General features: G+C 45.3%; 1 protein-coding gene across 1 annotated transcript; it reads left to right on the top strand.

The window, feature by feature from the left end:
* Positions 1-220: 220 nt before the first annotated feature.
* On the top strand, positions 221-15,744 carry Znf614 (zinc finger protein 614). The gene is made up of 6 exons (XM_026382055.2): positions 221-497; positions 7,124-7,224; positions 9,343-9,551; positions 10,310-10,436; positions 10,723-10,818; positions 12,004-15,744. The coding sequence occupies exons 3-6, from the start codon at positions 9,537-9,539 to the stop codon at positions 13,497-13,499; spliced, it is 1,734 nt and encodes a 577-aa protein (XP_026237840.1). The 5' UTR covers positions 221-497; positions 7,124-7,224; positions 9,343-9,536; the 3' UTR covers positions 13,500-15,744.

The following is a 15,744-nucleotide window of genomic DNA, read 5'->3' as shown; positions in this document are numbered from 1 at the left end:
ACCCAATCCTGGTTCCTCGCGCTCCACGTACGCCTGCGTCACAACCGAGGATGCCCTCCTTGCCCGCTGCGCACGCCCTTCTGTGCGACTCGCGCGCCGACCCGGCATCTCTTCCGGGTCGCAGGCGCTAGCGTGCCCTGTGTACGGACCCGCCGTCCTCCACGATGGCCGCTCCCTTGGCGTCATTAGGGAGCCGCCATCTTTCTTCCTCCCCGGCCGGACGCGCAAGATGCCGCCGGCGCCCCGTCGGCCTCGGACAGGCGCTGGCCTCCGAGAACGTTCGCGGTTAGCACGGCGTCGCAGACCCTCCCGGGCAAGCGGAAGGATAAGGCCTTGAAGGGCGGGAGGGGTTTGCCATCTTGGGTCCCGGGTCCCTCTCGGCAGAAGGCCGCGGCGGGCGTGGCCTGCTCGGTTCTGTGCAGCTGCCTCCAGCCCCTCTGCCCCTTCCCGGCGTCGCGGCCGGCGCAGGGACTTCCGGGTGTGGAGGCGACGGGCAGGTGAGCGGCGACGCCGGAGTGGCGGGAGGCAGGCGGGCGGGGACCCCCGTGTGGAGTGGGCTGCGCAGGACCAGGGTCTAGGACCCCACCCAGGGCCCGACCTGCGGGCGGATGGCACCGTCGCCTTAAGCTGGCGCAGAGGCGTCGCTGGTCCGGCTGCTGGGGAGGCGAGGCCGAAGGAGGCAGGGGCCAGCTGGAGGCCAGCCTCAGCAGCTCAGCCCCAAATAAAAGTAAAGGGCCGGGGTGTGGCTCGGTGGTTAAGCGCCCCTGGATTCGGCCCTCGTAGGGGCGGGGGTGTTGCGGTGGGCCACTGAGGCAGCAGGCGGTTCCAGGCCCCGGGAGGTGGTTCCCGGCGGTCCTGCCCACGCTCCTCCGGTCTCCCCCACCCTGCGCCAGGCTGGACCCCGGAGCTATCCCCCTGACCCCGGTTGATGCTTTTTCATTCGTCTTTCCCTTTGAGCGGCTGAAGTTTCTTTTCAGACTTTGCTGAGGTTTAATTGAAGTACTATAAGGCCCACCACCCGAGCCACTCCAGGGTTCGACGTGTGTCCAGGGTCGTGCAGCCGTGGCCACAGTGGGATTTTAACCTTGCCTCGTCCCCACCGACGGGCCCCAGGCCGCAGTCCCTTCTCAGCCCAGGCACAACCGTGGACCTTCCTGCCGCCCCAGCCCGCAGCCTGGACTTCGCTTTTGGGGCTGGGGCTGGGGCTGGAGCCAGGGCCTGGGCCGGTGGGGCCAGCACCACCCCTGACCTGCGCCCGCAGGTTGCCTGGGCCGCTGGGTAGCTGCGGTTACAGGTGTGGGCCTCCTGTTGACTCTCGAGGGCCCTCTGTCTGGTTGGTTTCCCGCAGCATTTTGATGTCGCCCTTGGGGTGTGGACGAGTGGATTCCCGCTGGGTCAGCACCTTTGGCTACTGAAGTCCGGCTCCTGTGAATACTGTTGATCAGGTCTTTGTGTTCACAGGTATTTTTCTTTCGCTGGGGCTCATCTCTGGAAGTCGGATGGCTGGATTGTGCAGTTGGTACATGTCTGACTTTTTGAGGAACTCTGGAGTGTTTCCCAGGGTGGTTGTACTTGGCCTGTGGTATCAGGAAGACCATGGCCAGCGTCTCTTTGGGGGGTTCTTCCTGCCCAGGGGAATCCAATTCACCCTAAAACTTAAAATCTCAAATGATTAGCAAATAACAAAGCACAAATACTCAGAAATATATTTACAAGAAAGCCAAGCCCCTGATAGGTCCGGTCCACATGGGCTCTGGAACTAGGCAAAGGGAAAAGGGCTCTGGAGGTTTATTTAAGGGGTTCGTCAAAGGCAGGGATAAGGTTTCCAGGGCGGAGTCTTTGTAGTCCAAAGTTGAATGACATCTTGGCAGGTCACACCCATCTCAGGTGCTGGGTGGATCTTTGGCCGAGCTTGAGGGGGAGTTCAGTGTAGCAGGTGGTCATGCTGGGGGGGGGGTGTGCATAGGGAGTTCCCAATGCCAGACTGATCCCCTCGGGAGGCTGATATGCACAGTAGTCCACACACAGCCCAGGGACAGCTTGTGACAATGTGGGAGTTCAGCATTTGTAAGAGGCATAAAGCAGTATTTTGGGGTTTTGGTCTGTGTCTGATATTGGCTAACTATGGTAAGCATTTTGTCATGTACTTGCCCTTGTGTATCATCTTTGGTGAATATGTCTTTAGTCCTTTACCAGTATTCTCAGAGGTTTATTTTTGTATTGTTGATTTTTGAGAATTCTTTATATAGTCTGAGTACTAATTCTATGCTTTGCAAAGGTTTTCTCTCAGTTTTTGGCATTTCATTCTTCTTAGGATTTCCCATATAGAGATCATATTGTCTAGGAATAAGGACAGTTTTACTATGCATTTCCAATCTTGATGCCTTTACTTATTTGTTACCTTACCAAACTAGTTAGACTTTCTAGTATAGTGATGTATGGAAAGGTTGAAAGCAACTTTGTTCTTAGCTCTAATGAAAAAACGTTCTGGATTTTTACTATTAAGTTTGTTGTTAGTTTTGGTTTTTCATAAATACCCTCTACTAGTTTGAGTAAGTTCTCATCTGTTCTTAGTTCTGAATGCTTTACTTATGAATTGATTTTAACATTATACACTTCAGGGAAGCCACGGCCAGCGTCTCATTGTGGGGTCCTTCTTCATGCCAACGAGGGCATAAGCCACCTGAGAACTTAAAGTGAAGGGGCTGAGGTTGTGGCTCAGCAGTGGAGCACTTGCCTAGCATGTGAGGCTCTCGGTTCGATCCTCAGCACCACATATGAGTAAATAAGTAAAATAAAGGTATTGTGTCGACTACATCTAAAAAATATTAAAAAAAATAGTGAAGAACAAAAGACAAAAAGGATAGAAATATATTTCCAAAAATGGAGCCCTGATAAATCCAGTCCACACAAGAGGCTGAGTTAGACAAAGAAGGAGGGCTCCAGGGGTTTATTCAAGGGAGGACATCAAAGGCAGGGATGAGGTTTCAAGGGCGGAGTCTTCCTTGGTTATATCTTGCAGTCAGCAAGTTGGTTGACATCTTGACAGGTCACACCCATCTCAGGTGCTGTTTGGGACTTGGCAGAGCAGGATAGGAATTCATAATGTGTGAGGGCAGTTAACCAGAGCACATGTCCACTGCCTTTCCCAAACCCCACATGTTCCTGTTTACTAGGCTCCATGTGTGGTGGCCCACACGCAGCCCATGGATGACTTGCAGCAATACACCACCCAGGATTCCCACAGTCCCTCTTAGCCATAGTTTATAATTCTTGGTAGATTGTGCCTCATAATGTTCTGACACATTCTGATTGATTCATTAGGTCAATGTAAACGCAGAACATGCAACCTGTATTGCTGGCAGCAACACAGATCTAAATCTGTTGCCACATCTCAACTCCAGTTGAGGGTAAGGACAGGCTTATAAAACTAAAAACTGCAAAAAGTAGGGACAGAAGACGCAATTGTAATCACAACATACATTTCAAAAAAGTGGAAAATTACCAGATTTTATATCAAAGAAAGTCACATCCTCAGAAATTACATTTTCAGAAGGGAGGAACAAGTGGTATGTCTTTATACAGCGGTGCTGTCAAGACAGGAACTTGTGGTTAGGAGGTGTAGGGGGCAGATGTGGGCACCAGGTGGGAGGGGGGCCAACTTCATTTAAGGTGGGGTATCTGAACAAAATGGGCTAAGTGGGTGAGGAGTTTTGAAGTCAGCCCATAACAATCAATTTTGCTGGTATGTTGTTGTTTGTCGCCTGTGTTCATGAGGGATATTGGTCTGCAGAGTTCTTTTCCTCTACTGCCTGTGGTTTTGTTGTCCGAATTAAAGCTTAGTGATTCTTAATGGCTTTGTAAAGCCGACTGGACCTCGGCTTTTCTACGTGAGATGAGTTTTCACATAGTATTCCTGCAGTGTTCCTAATTCAGTTACAAGTTCAACTTCTGTAGTTACTATATAGCCATTCAAATTTTTTAAAACTCTTATTTGTCTCTAGGCAAATGCTGATTCAAGGGACAAATGCCTAGTTATTGCCATCTATCAGAGCTGGTGACCTAATGCTGGGTTCACAAAATATGACTATTCCAATAACTTAAGAAAATGGCATAGAAAGCACAGAAACAGAAGAAGTACACTTTCAAAATCTGGGATGGCTCTGTGACCACAGGGGTCTGTAGAAAGAGACGGAACCACTGGAATTCTCTGTTCTTACACAGTGGACGCACGGGGGAGGTTCCATGGAATATTCCTTCTATCCCAAAAAGGCCAAAGGAGTGGGATTACAAAGCAACAGGTGAGTGTAGCTCAACCCTGTTGGGTGACACCCACTCTTGGAGCCACACCTTCCCTATCCGAGTGGAGGTGAAGCCCAGTGTATTGTGGGTGCAATGACTGTTCAGTACCCTTTACTCAGGACTTCTGTCCAGAGTGGCTCCCAATACCTAGTCTTGCCTGCATCCCACACAGTTGGTGGAAATGGGGGTTCCCCTTATTGGAATGGGGTGGCTGAGAAAAGCTAGGAAAAGTAGAAGAACAAAAAAACCACAGGACACAGAAAATGATTTCAAAAGCAGGGGCGGGACTGGCAAGCCTATCACATGGATTGAGCTTCTAGACCACTGGCCAAGTGGAGCTTGTGCTTGCTTTATTTATATTAGGAAAATCAAAAACTCTCCATAGAATTTCCTTCACCAAAAAAGGTTAAAGGAGGGCTGTCCAGTTCCTAACGGTTACACCCATCTCCAGAGCTGCTATGAGGGGTCTTCCTAGGAGAGTGGACATAAAGGTCATGTGCATTGGGCAATCTATTGCCACAGGAGAGCCATGATAGTTTGCGGTGCCAAACCTAAATCTCCATACCAAGAGAAGACCCTCAAGTAATTCACAGATGGCTTCCTGCAGCCTAGAAAGATAATTTTTTATGTGGGGGTAGTTTCATGTGTCTATTTTTTGTTTATGGCATAAAATTGTTTGTGATATTATCTTGTAAACCTTTCAATTCTTGATGATGTCATCTTTCTTTTTTGGGTAACTGGGGGGCACTTTACCACTGAGCTATGTCCCCAGTTGTCGGGGCCCATTCTGAGCAGGAGTAAAGCACCCCCCCATCCCCGGCCTTGAGTAATGAAGGTATTGAACTGGCATCGCACGTCACATGTGGGAGGCCAACCTTACACGTGACTGAGTTACAGTCCTCAGCTGGGGGCTGAGGTTCTCAGTTGCAGAAATGTGGCACCCTTCTTGGGTGTGTCTTGCTACAGCCCATGGGTGAGGCTATGCTCACCTGTTCCTTTGTAATATAACCCCTTGCTCTGTTTAAGATAGAATCTTGCACGGAAGTGTCTTGTGTGTGTCCCCTTCTCTTACTGTGCCCTTGGGTGTGGCCTACCCAGGTGTCAGTCAACCTGCTGACAGTGGACATCATGAAGACAGACTCAGCCCCCTGAAACCTGACCCCTTGCCTCATTTGAATAGCTTCCCTCAATAAAAGGGGTCAGCGCGTGCTCTCCCTCTCTCTCTTTCTGCAGACCCTTAAGGTCAGAGGAGCCATCACAGCAACCCCAAAGAAAAAGGTATTTGTGTCTCTCGTGTGGTTATTTCGTGCAGCCCAGTCAGCCCAGTTTGACTAGAGTGACCCCTGAGCCTTTTAGTCCCGAGAACAGAAACCTGGCAGTCACACGCTGTGCAAAGCAAGTGGGAGTGGGCCTTACCTTTGCTCGGCAAGGGAGTCTTCAGCCCTGGGCGTGAGTGTTATCCAGTGGGATTGGGCCATCTCCCTTTCTGAAATGCTATCCCCTGCCTTATTTGGTGGGATATTCTATCTAATATCTTTTCCCTAATAAATAGAGGGGTTCTGGATGCACTCTCTCCTTCTAGCACTGTCCAGCATGGAGCTGACCCTTAAGGTCCCAGAGTAGGCCCACCCTCCACCTGAGAAACTCATGTTTGTGTGTCCTTGGCTTCCCGTTTCTCAGTTTATTCCTGCAGCCAGCTCCTGGGAACCCGGCTCATCTCGCCAGCCCTGCCAGCTGCCAGGATCCAACCTTTTTAATGTTAATTTTGAGACACACTCTGGCAAAGTTGCTGAGGCTGGTTCAGAACTTGGGGTCCTCTTGCCTAGCTCCTGAGTGGTTGGGGTCACAGGAGTGCATCACCACACTCAGTCACCCGCTTATTTCTGCTTTTAGCTTTTGTTGTAGTGGGGACCAAAGCCAGGTATCTTCAACCACGAGACCAGCACGCTAGCTTCATAATAGAGGTTTGAAGCATAAAAACTAACTAGTGAGTTTTAAAATTAAAGAGATGTAATTCTCGTTACCTTTATTGCCCAGCTCAGAGATGGCTCCTCCTAGCTCCTGCCTCCATCAAGGTAAACACAAGGCGGGGGGGGGGGGGGGACACGCCAGGGAGTGGCCTTTTATTGGGGAACAAAAAATTCAGGGGAAAATTCTATCCAATGAAGGTCGAGGGGGGCAGCATTCCAAGGTCAGGGTCAGTGATTGGTCTTTGGGTCAGTGGTCAGGCACACCTCCACATGGACAAGCCCTCGAACCTGGGACAGGGTGGGGAAGGCTCTGTCACAGTTGTGTCTAAGTGCCTCTCACCCAGCCAGGGAGGTAACTCAAATCATATGTGAGAATGGCTTCCCACAAGGTATGCAGGCAAGCGCTGTGCCACTAAGCTGTACTCCGCACTCTCACAGATTTGTTTTTTTTTCTTTTTTCCTGACCTAGGTAATTTCTTTCTTTTTTCTTGGTTGCTCTAGTTAATATTTTCATTTTTGTTGATTTTTTTCAAGTAAATACATTTGGGTTCACTGACTTTTTAAATTACTTTTCTGTTTTCTAGTTCATTGATTTCCACCTTGGTCTTTATTAGTTTTTTTTCAGTCTGCTGCTTTGGGTTTCACTTTCTCTTTCTATAGTTTCTCTTGAGAAACTATAAAGTTTCTCAAGTGGGAAAGTTAGAGTAGTGATTTGAGAGTGCTGAAATGATCTTTTTCTTTTGATTTAAAGCTATGAATTTCCTTTACTATTTTAGGAGTATTTAGGTAATGCTCTTATTTGTTTCTAGTCAGTTTAAATATTGTCCCATGTGATTTTCTTTTTAACACAGGGTTGTTGGGAGCCACTCTGGAAACCTGCCCTTAAGTCCTGAGCAAGAGAAACTGAACAATTATTGCCGCCCACAGTAACTTGGGCCCTGCCTCAGCTCAGGTAAGGAGGCGTGGCTCCAGGAGCAGGTGTCACCTGGTGGGGTTGGGCTGCACTCACCTGTTCCTTGTAGTCCTACCCCTTGCCTCATTTGAATGGCCTCCCCAATAAAACCGGGTTCAAGGCTGCTCTCTCCCTTCCTTGCCTGCCTTGCCTCCTTTGTGGGAGCTGGGTCAGAGGAGCCGTCCCAGAACCAAAGAAAAGGCATTTCTCTATCTCTGCGTGATTATTTCTTTTTCTTTTTCTTTTTATTTTAAAGAGAGAGAGAGAGAATTTTAATTTTTGGTTTTCAGCGGACACAACATCTTTGTTTGTATGTGGTGCTGAGGATCGAACCCGGGCCACAAGTATGCCAGGCGAGCACACTACCACTTGAGCCACATCCCCAGCCCCTCTATGTGATTATTTCATGCCAGCCCCATTCACCTGGAGTAACCCTGACTGGTCGTGTGTCACCACACATGATTGTTCAAAACTGATCTCTTTGGGTTAGGTAACGTGGTCGTGCCTGTAATCCCAGCTGCTCTGGAGGTTGAAGCTGGGGTATTGAATGTTCAAGGCCAGCCTGGGCAACTTAGCAAGACTCTTTCAAAATAAAATATAAATAAATAAATAAATAAATAAGGACTGGGGATGTAGCTCTGTGTTAGAGTGTCTCTGAATTTTGTCCCCAGTAGGGTGTGGGGGCTGGGGTTTGGGGGTTTGGGGGAGATCTGGCCAGAGGAGTGTACTCTTTAATTTCTAAATGCTTGGATATTTCTTAAATTTTCTCCTGAAGTATTCCTAATTCAATTCTGTTGTGGTTGGTAAATATATTGGATTTATTGGTACTTGCTTTACACCCTAGCATATGATCTTTTGTGGAAAATGTTATGTGAACTTTTTTTTTTTTTTTTTTTAGTTATGCATGACAGTAGAAAGTATTTTGGCATAATATACACACTGAGTGTGACTTATTCTACGTACGTCCCCAGTCTTGTGGTCGTGCGTGGTGTGGAGTTACCCTGGCTGGGTATACAGATCCCAGGCTGGAGAGTTAGGACCAGTTGGTTCTGCAGCCTTTCCTAGTCCCCTCCCCTGCATGTACTCTTGAAGTTGGATGTACAGCTTGCTGCTGATGAGTGAATGTGAAATGTAAGTGAAGTTGGTACTTTTCCAGTCTCCTGTGTCCTGCTGACTTTCTACTTGCTTTGTTTATTATTCAGAGTGAGATGCTGCCTTATTTTTGGTTTGTCTGTTTTGCTTGTCAATTCTGTCAGGTTTTGCTTCCAGTGTTCTGAAGTTCTCTTGTTAGGTGTGTTTGGTTTGATGATTATCATGTTTTCCTCATCTATATCTTTATAAGGTTATTGCCAAATAGGAAAAGTCATCCAAGCCTTCATGTTCAGAGTTCCTGGGGCCTCTGTGGACATAGACTTGATTGGCTGCCTGCACGGCTGGCCTTCAGTCTCCAGTCTTGCAGAGGTCTAGCTGATAGCACTTGGTCCAGAACCCCTACCATAAATCACCTTGTTGACAAGGACACCCTCCCAAGGGCTGAGCTGCCTGGGTTAGCAAAGACCCTTGTCAGGTCTGATCAAGCAGGATATTCCAAGGATTCCAAGGGCTTAGGTATTTCCTCACAGGAACTAAGGACCAAGCCTCTCTTATGTAAAGTTAATCCTTTGTTGCACAATATGAAATCAGATGATCTTTGGAACTAAGAGTGTGTTCCTATGGAATGTACAAAGTCTTGTGAAGTGGTATATGCACATACCTGCTTTTTGAAGACAGAATGTCCAGATCCTTAGAACCTTTTGTATCTTCTTTCCTAAAATTGATCTCCCTGAGAATTCACCTGCCTCTGAGGTACTGTGCTCTGCCCTTTGTGTTGTTGTGTTTTTTTTTTTTTTTTTACTTCCCCTTAGTTGTCATCAACTTCTGATTTGCAAAAGGAGTTTGTCTTTCAATACAGTAGAGCCTTGTTGTATTGCCCCAGGGTGTGAATCCTTTGAGGTGCAAAGTAAAGGCAAAGTGTGAAATACTTATGTCCTTTACTTAAGCTAAATGCATGGCAACAAGGACAACATCTGGACCCAGGGAGAATATACAATTAAAGTGAGTTTGCTCTTTTGCCCATAGGTCCTTGCTCGACAGAATAAAGAAGAATGGAGGAGAAGAATGAAGGGAGAAGGAAGAACTCCTAGAGTGTTACCATTTCTAAGGAACCTTAAACTGGATGCCAAGGTTTCTGAACATAATGACTCCAGGGCTGTAGTAGAAGAGATATAAAACTTAGAATCCTGTTATCCATCATTTCCTGGGTATAGAGGAAAATGATTGAGCCTCAGGTGATTTTTTGATTTTTGTTGTACTTTTCCTTTGTTTTCTGATAGACTTCTGGAAGCCTGAAAAAAAAAATCTGTTCAACTGAAATAATTATAAATTGAATAATTGGGTTCTGGGGAGAAATTAATTTTGAACCTAACTTCAAAATTAGGGCAAATTGGGGTGAGGAATATACTGTTCCACTAATGACTTACTGTTTCGAACATAATAATGACTCTGTGGGTCCTGCAAGTTACAGTAGCTATCACCTCGCATCTAACATCTCCAAGAGCCATCACAACCAGAAAAACAAAATGATGTGTATTGATTTTTGGGAAAAAGCAGAGCAGTCTCTTAGGAAATTTCCTTGCTGGGGTTTCAGAGATGATCTATGGACATGGAAGCTCTCTTTAACCCAAATCTTCTTAATCAGTTTTAATGATCTCTTATATTTTAGACAAATCTTGTATGATTTTTTTCTTTAACATTTATTTAAAAGCACTCTTATAAATTGAGAATGTGGAGTCTGTTCATGATCTATTCTCCTATTGACCATGAAGTCTGTTGTAATGGAGGCATGTTTAAATTTTCCTGATGTTATTTGCATATATTTACTATTTGGAAATTGTACTAAAATGTATGAATTTTACTCCTTCCAAAATTTATTTGAGAAAGGTCTAAAGAAGTAGGCTAGATGGTGAAAATTAGAAAACTTCCCTCATATTTCTTTAAATCAACGATTGGAATTTACATTCCTTTAAACAAAACTCTGTTTTTACAGGAATTGGTGACATTGGAGGATGTGGTTGTGAATTTCACCTTGGAGGAGTGGCAGCTCCTGGATCCTTCTCAGAAGAATCTGTACCAGGATGTGATGTTGGAAAATTATAATAATCTGGTCTCAGTAGGTAAGGTTAGGTCCCCTGTGTCACTTAGAAAGTCACATGCTCTCCTCTGTCACCATTCAAAGCTTTGCCTTCATTGTGGTATTCTGAAGTGTTAGATTTTTAGTTCTGTAAAGTGCTATTTAGTTCCCCAAAGTGGCATTTCCACTCCTGTTCTGGAAAACAAAAAACAAAAAACTTTTACTTTGCATATGAGAAGTTTTGTCTCTCAGATATAATATTTTCCCACTTGACGTCCTGTACCCTTATTCAATGTGTCTAAGTCACCTATTTTTTTTCTTATAAACAGGGTTTCAAAATATCAAACCACATGCACTCTCCAATTTGGAGCAAGGAGAAGAACTGTGGATGATAGAAGATGAAGTCCCGAATGGACCCTGTTCAGGTGAGTGTCTTAGTTCCTTTTGTGCTGCTATAAAAATACCTGAGACCGGGTAATTTATAAGGAATAGAGATATATTATTTATAGTTCTGCGGGCTGAGAAGTCTAAGATCAAGGGGTTTGTGTATGGCAAGGACCTTCATGCTGCAGAAGGCAGAAGGGCAAGAGTGTGTATGGCAAGGACCTTCATCACATGGCAGAAGGCAGAAGGGCAAGAGTGTGCAGGAGAGACAGCAAGAGGTCAGACTTGCAGCCTCATGCCCTTTTATGTCATCACCATTAATCCAGTCATGAAAGCCCTTGGAGCCTAGTTACCTCTGAAAGGTCCCACCTCTTAATACTGTTGCATTGGAGATTTTTAAGTTTCCAACATGAAGTTCTTGGGGACACACATTCAAACCATAGCAGTTAGTGAGAAGCAGTAGGGGAGTGGCTGTGAAAGTCATGGTCTGCTCATTGAGGGAGGTGTCACTGCTGTGAAGCATCTGAAGATACCTAAACAGCTTCTCCTCATATTTACCTCCCCATTTGGGAACTTTTATTTTTAAGGTATTTAGTTTTAAATATGTGCCTCCATTGTCTCTTTTTGGATATAGTTCTTGTTTATTTCATCTTGTATCTTTATTTTTTTCTTTGCTACTAGAATCATTTGGTTGACAATAAAGAGCTGTACCCCACTTTATGTGTTTGTGAGCTTTTCATTGCTCTGACCAAAATACTTGACCAGCTTAGGGGAGGAAAGACTTATCTTGGCTCATGGTTTCAGAGGATGCAGCTCATGGTTCACTCAAAGGCAGAAACATCCTAGTGGAAGGGTGTGGCAGAGGCAAGCTGCTTATCTCATGACAGTCAGAAGCAGAAAGAGAGGCAGGGGCCAGCAAAAATAATCCCTTCCAGAGAATGGCCTACTTCCTCCAACTTGATCCCATTTCTTAGTAGTCCATTTTGCCATTGCTGAATTAATCCATCTGATCAAATGGATGAATTAACTGACGAGTTCAGAGCCCTCATGATCCAGTCACTGCCTAAAACCCCACCTCTGAACCTTGCTGCATTGGGAACCATGCTTTCAACATACAAGCTTCTGGGAAACTTTCTAGATCCAAACTAGAACACCCACCAGATCATCTTCCAGGCATTTTTACTGCATACCATTCTCATGGAAAAATTTATTCTCTTGTTTCATAGAAATCGGGAAAGTTGATGGCCACCTGCAGGAGTACTCTCAAAACCAAAGATTCCTGAAGAGTATGCATCAATGCAGTGATCAGAATGCATTTAAAAATATCACTCATTTCAGCAAAACACATTTTATTCTACTGCAAAATCATGATACAACTTTGAAATTAAGATTAGGTTTAGTTAACCAGAAGAGAAGACATGAAATAAATAACCCTGTTGGTTTTAATGAAGGTGAGAAAATCTACCTACACAATAAAGATGAACATACATTTACTGAAATGAAACTCGCTGAAAGTACAAAATGCACAGGTATTAAATGTCAAGCGTTCAAACATCAGAAGACTCAAAAAATTGAGAAACCCCTTGCATACACTGAAGGTGAGAAAACCTTCACCAGAAAGTCTCCGCTCCCGTATCATGGGAGCATCCATACAGGAGAGAAACCTGGGAGTGGTCAAGGTGAGAAATCGTCCAGAAGTGTCCTAACCACTAAGCATCAGAGGACTCATGTAGGAGACCTTCCCTGTGTACTCAGCGAGTCCAGGAAGGGTCCTGCTGTGAAGAGCAGCCTCACTGTCAGTGAGCAGTCCCAGACAGGAGAGAAATCCTATCTGTGCAGCGAGTGTGGAAAGGGCTTTACAATGAAGCGCTATCTAATTGCTCATCAGCGAACTCACAGTGGAGAGAAACCTTTTGTATGCAGTGAATGTGGAAAAGGCTTCACTGTGAAGAGCAATCTCATCGTCCACCAGCGAACTCACACAGGGGAGAAACCCTATATATGCAGTGAATGTGGAAAAGGCTTCATCATGAGGCGCTATCTAGTTGTGCATCAGCGAACTCACACTGGAGAGAAACCCTATGTTTGTAATGAATGTGGAAAAGGCTTTACTGTGAAGAGCAATCTCATTGTGCATCAGAGATCTCATACAGGGGAAAAATCCTACATATGCAGTGAGTGTGGAAAAGGCTTCACTGTGAAACGCACTCTCATCATACATCAGCGGACTCACACAGGAGAAAAGTCCTATATATGCAGTGAGTGTGGAAAAGCCTTCACCACCAAGCGCACTCTTGTTATACACCAGCGAACTCATACAGGAGAGAAACCCTATGAATGCAATGAATGTGGTAAAGCCTTCAGCCAGAAGATATGCCTCATACAACATGAGAGATGTCACACAGGAAAGACTCCCTTTGTATGTACTGAGTGTGGGAAGTCCTATTCACACAAATATGGCCTCATTACCCATCAGCGAATTCACACAGGAGAGAAGCCCTATCAGTGCAGTGAATGTGGGAAAGCCTTCACTACAAAGTCGGTGCTCAATGTACACCGAAGAACTCATACTGGAGAGAGGCCCTACGGATGCAGTGATTGTGAGAAAGCCTTCTCCCACTTGTCGAACCTTGTTAAACACAAGAAAATGCACACCAGAGAATCGGATCGATTCATTCAAGTTGAAAATTCTTTTAATAGAGAGTCACAGCACATCACTTAGGAGTGAACTCATGCATCCCTGAAACACTGTGCAGGGTGGAAATGTCTTCTGTGGCAACTCAGACTTCACTAAACATCTGTGTCTCTGGCCGATTGGAATGTAATCACGGCACAGCCAACTGGGTGCCCTCAGAAGGATCCTCCCAGGAGATATGCCTGGTTGCAGTAAATATGATAGTGCCTTTGGTGATCCTTTACCTCTCATTTTCTATCAATGAAAACAGATAAACTCAGATATACTCAGTATGGAGATCCCCTGTACAAAATCTCTAGCTCATAATCTGGAAAGGCTATAACTAGATAAATTCTGTGAATGTAGAGACTAAGAAAGTCATCTTTGGAAAGACTTTATTTTCAGGGCTCTTCATGAATTATTGGCTTATTATTTGGCAGAAATAACAGTGACCATAGCAAAGCCTTTACCCAGAAATAAGACCTCAATTAGTGTCAAGTGTTTACACTGGAGAATATCTTTATGGTAATAAATACAACAAGATTTAGTAACACATCCTGCTTTATGATTTGTCAGGAAATCAAATAGAAAACAAAAATTCTCTGAACATGTTAAATATAGACCACCTTTGGCAAAATATTGGAGAGCCTGAAAACAGTGAAGTCCAACATTTAAGTGCTTTTGAGTCTAACCTCCGTGTGTCAGACAATACGCCCGGTGTGCATTTCCAGGCAGGCTACCTCATACCCCACGTCTAGTTGCTTTGCCAATGAGTCCATATTTTTTTTTCCATTGATGCTGGATATCAAACCCAGGGCCTTCAAGCATGCTAGGGGAAAGTACTGTACCACTGAGCTATACTCTCAGCCCCAGTTCCATAATTTAGAAAAACTGCTTTCTATGGCACTGATTATTATTGTAAGAAATATCTTTGGTCTTTGTCCCTGATTCCTTGCAGAGAGCTAAAAACCTTGCCTTGGAGTTTCATAAATGACAGGGATGTCTTGTTATTCATGAGGTCCTTCTAAGCACACCTTAGTACATGCTAATAAGGTGATAGAGGAAGGAACTGGTCACCATAAAGATCAAGTGATTATAGGGTAGAATCCTGGGCAGAAGGGTCTGAAGATTGAACTCCTGCATAATGAAACTGTAGATTGTCCAAATTGGTGAAAACACCTGTGTGCTGAAAGGTTCTCACACTCCAGCTCCGTGGGTACAGAGGCTTCTGAGCTCTGGGCCCTTCCACTCTTTGTATCTTTTTGTCTGACTGTTCATTTGTATCCTTTATAATAAACCGTTAAACTTAAGTTAAATTTCTCAGATTTTTGTAAACATTCTAGTAAATTATTGCATATGAGGAGTATCATGGGGCCTCTCAGTTTAATGCCAGTAGGTTAGATGTCCAGTTAGCCTGAGACTTGTGACCGGCATCTGAAGTGAAGGTGGTCCTGCAGCACTGAGCCCTTGCACTTGTGGAGTTTGCACTAACTTAGAATAGTGTCAGAACTGATTATAGGATGCCCACTTGGTGTGGGAGAGTTGTTGAGGTTGTGAAGTTGGGACCCTAGCAACTTGCTGGTGGGAACATGAAATGATGTGGCAACTGGAAAATAATCTGGCAGTTTCTCCAAGGTTAAGCACAGAATTGTCACATGGCCCAGAATTCTACTCCTAGATATATACTCAAGAGAAATGAGAACTCAACAATGCTTGCTGCTCCTTAAATTTGAGGCCACATACTGAGGCCTTATCTCAAGAAAAAAAGGGGGCTTGGTGGTCAGTGATAGAGCACCCTGGGTTGTCCCAAAGAACAAAAAAACAAAAACAGTTTAAATGTTCATTAGCTGAGGAATGGATTAGTATATTCAAGTAACCAAGCATTGGGTGGCAATAAAAAAGGAATTATGAACTGATATGTCCTAAAATAAATGAGCTATGGGAAGCCATTCTCCCACGTGATTGGGCACCTCCCGGATTGGGTGTGAGGCGCTCTGGCCAAACTGTGTTGGAGCTTTCCCCACCCTCTCCAGGTGTGAGAGCCTGTCCGTGTGGGGGTGTGACTGACCACTGACCCTGAGGCCAATCACTGACCCTGACCTTGGAATGCTGCCCCCCTCGACCTTCTTTGGATGGAATTTTCCCCTGAATTTCCTGTTCCCCAATAAAAGGCCACTCCCTGGCATGCTCTCTCTCCTGCTAGCCCTGAGTAAGCCTTGCTGCCCTACCGGGTGGTTTGAGATGTGAGCCAGAGAGGTGAGAGTCGTCTGGGACCTGGTCATAGAAAAAGGTA

The sequence above is a fragment of the Urocitellus parryii genome, chromosome 15, assembly GCF_045843805.1.
Source record: "Urocitellus parryii isolate mUroPar1 chromosome 15, mUroPar1.hap1, whole genome shotgun sequence".
Lineage (NCBI taxonomy): Eukaryota > Metazoa > Chordata > Mammalia > Rodentia > Sciuridae > Urocitellus > Urocitellus parryii.
Note: the sequence above shows the minus strand (reverse complement) of the source record. Positions and strands in the feature narration are given on the sequence as shown.

Coding starts and splice junctions, on each gene's coding strand:
- Znf614 (XM_026382055.2), top strand. Junction 10,437..10,722: donor TAATAATCTGGTCTCAGTAG/GTAAGGTTAGGT, acceptor TCTTATAAACAG/GGTTTCAAAATATCAAACCA. Junction 10,819..12,003: donor CCCGAATGGACCCTGTTCAG/GTGAGTGTCTTA, acceptor CTTGTTTCATAG/AAATCGGGAAAGTTGATGGC.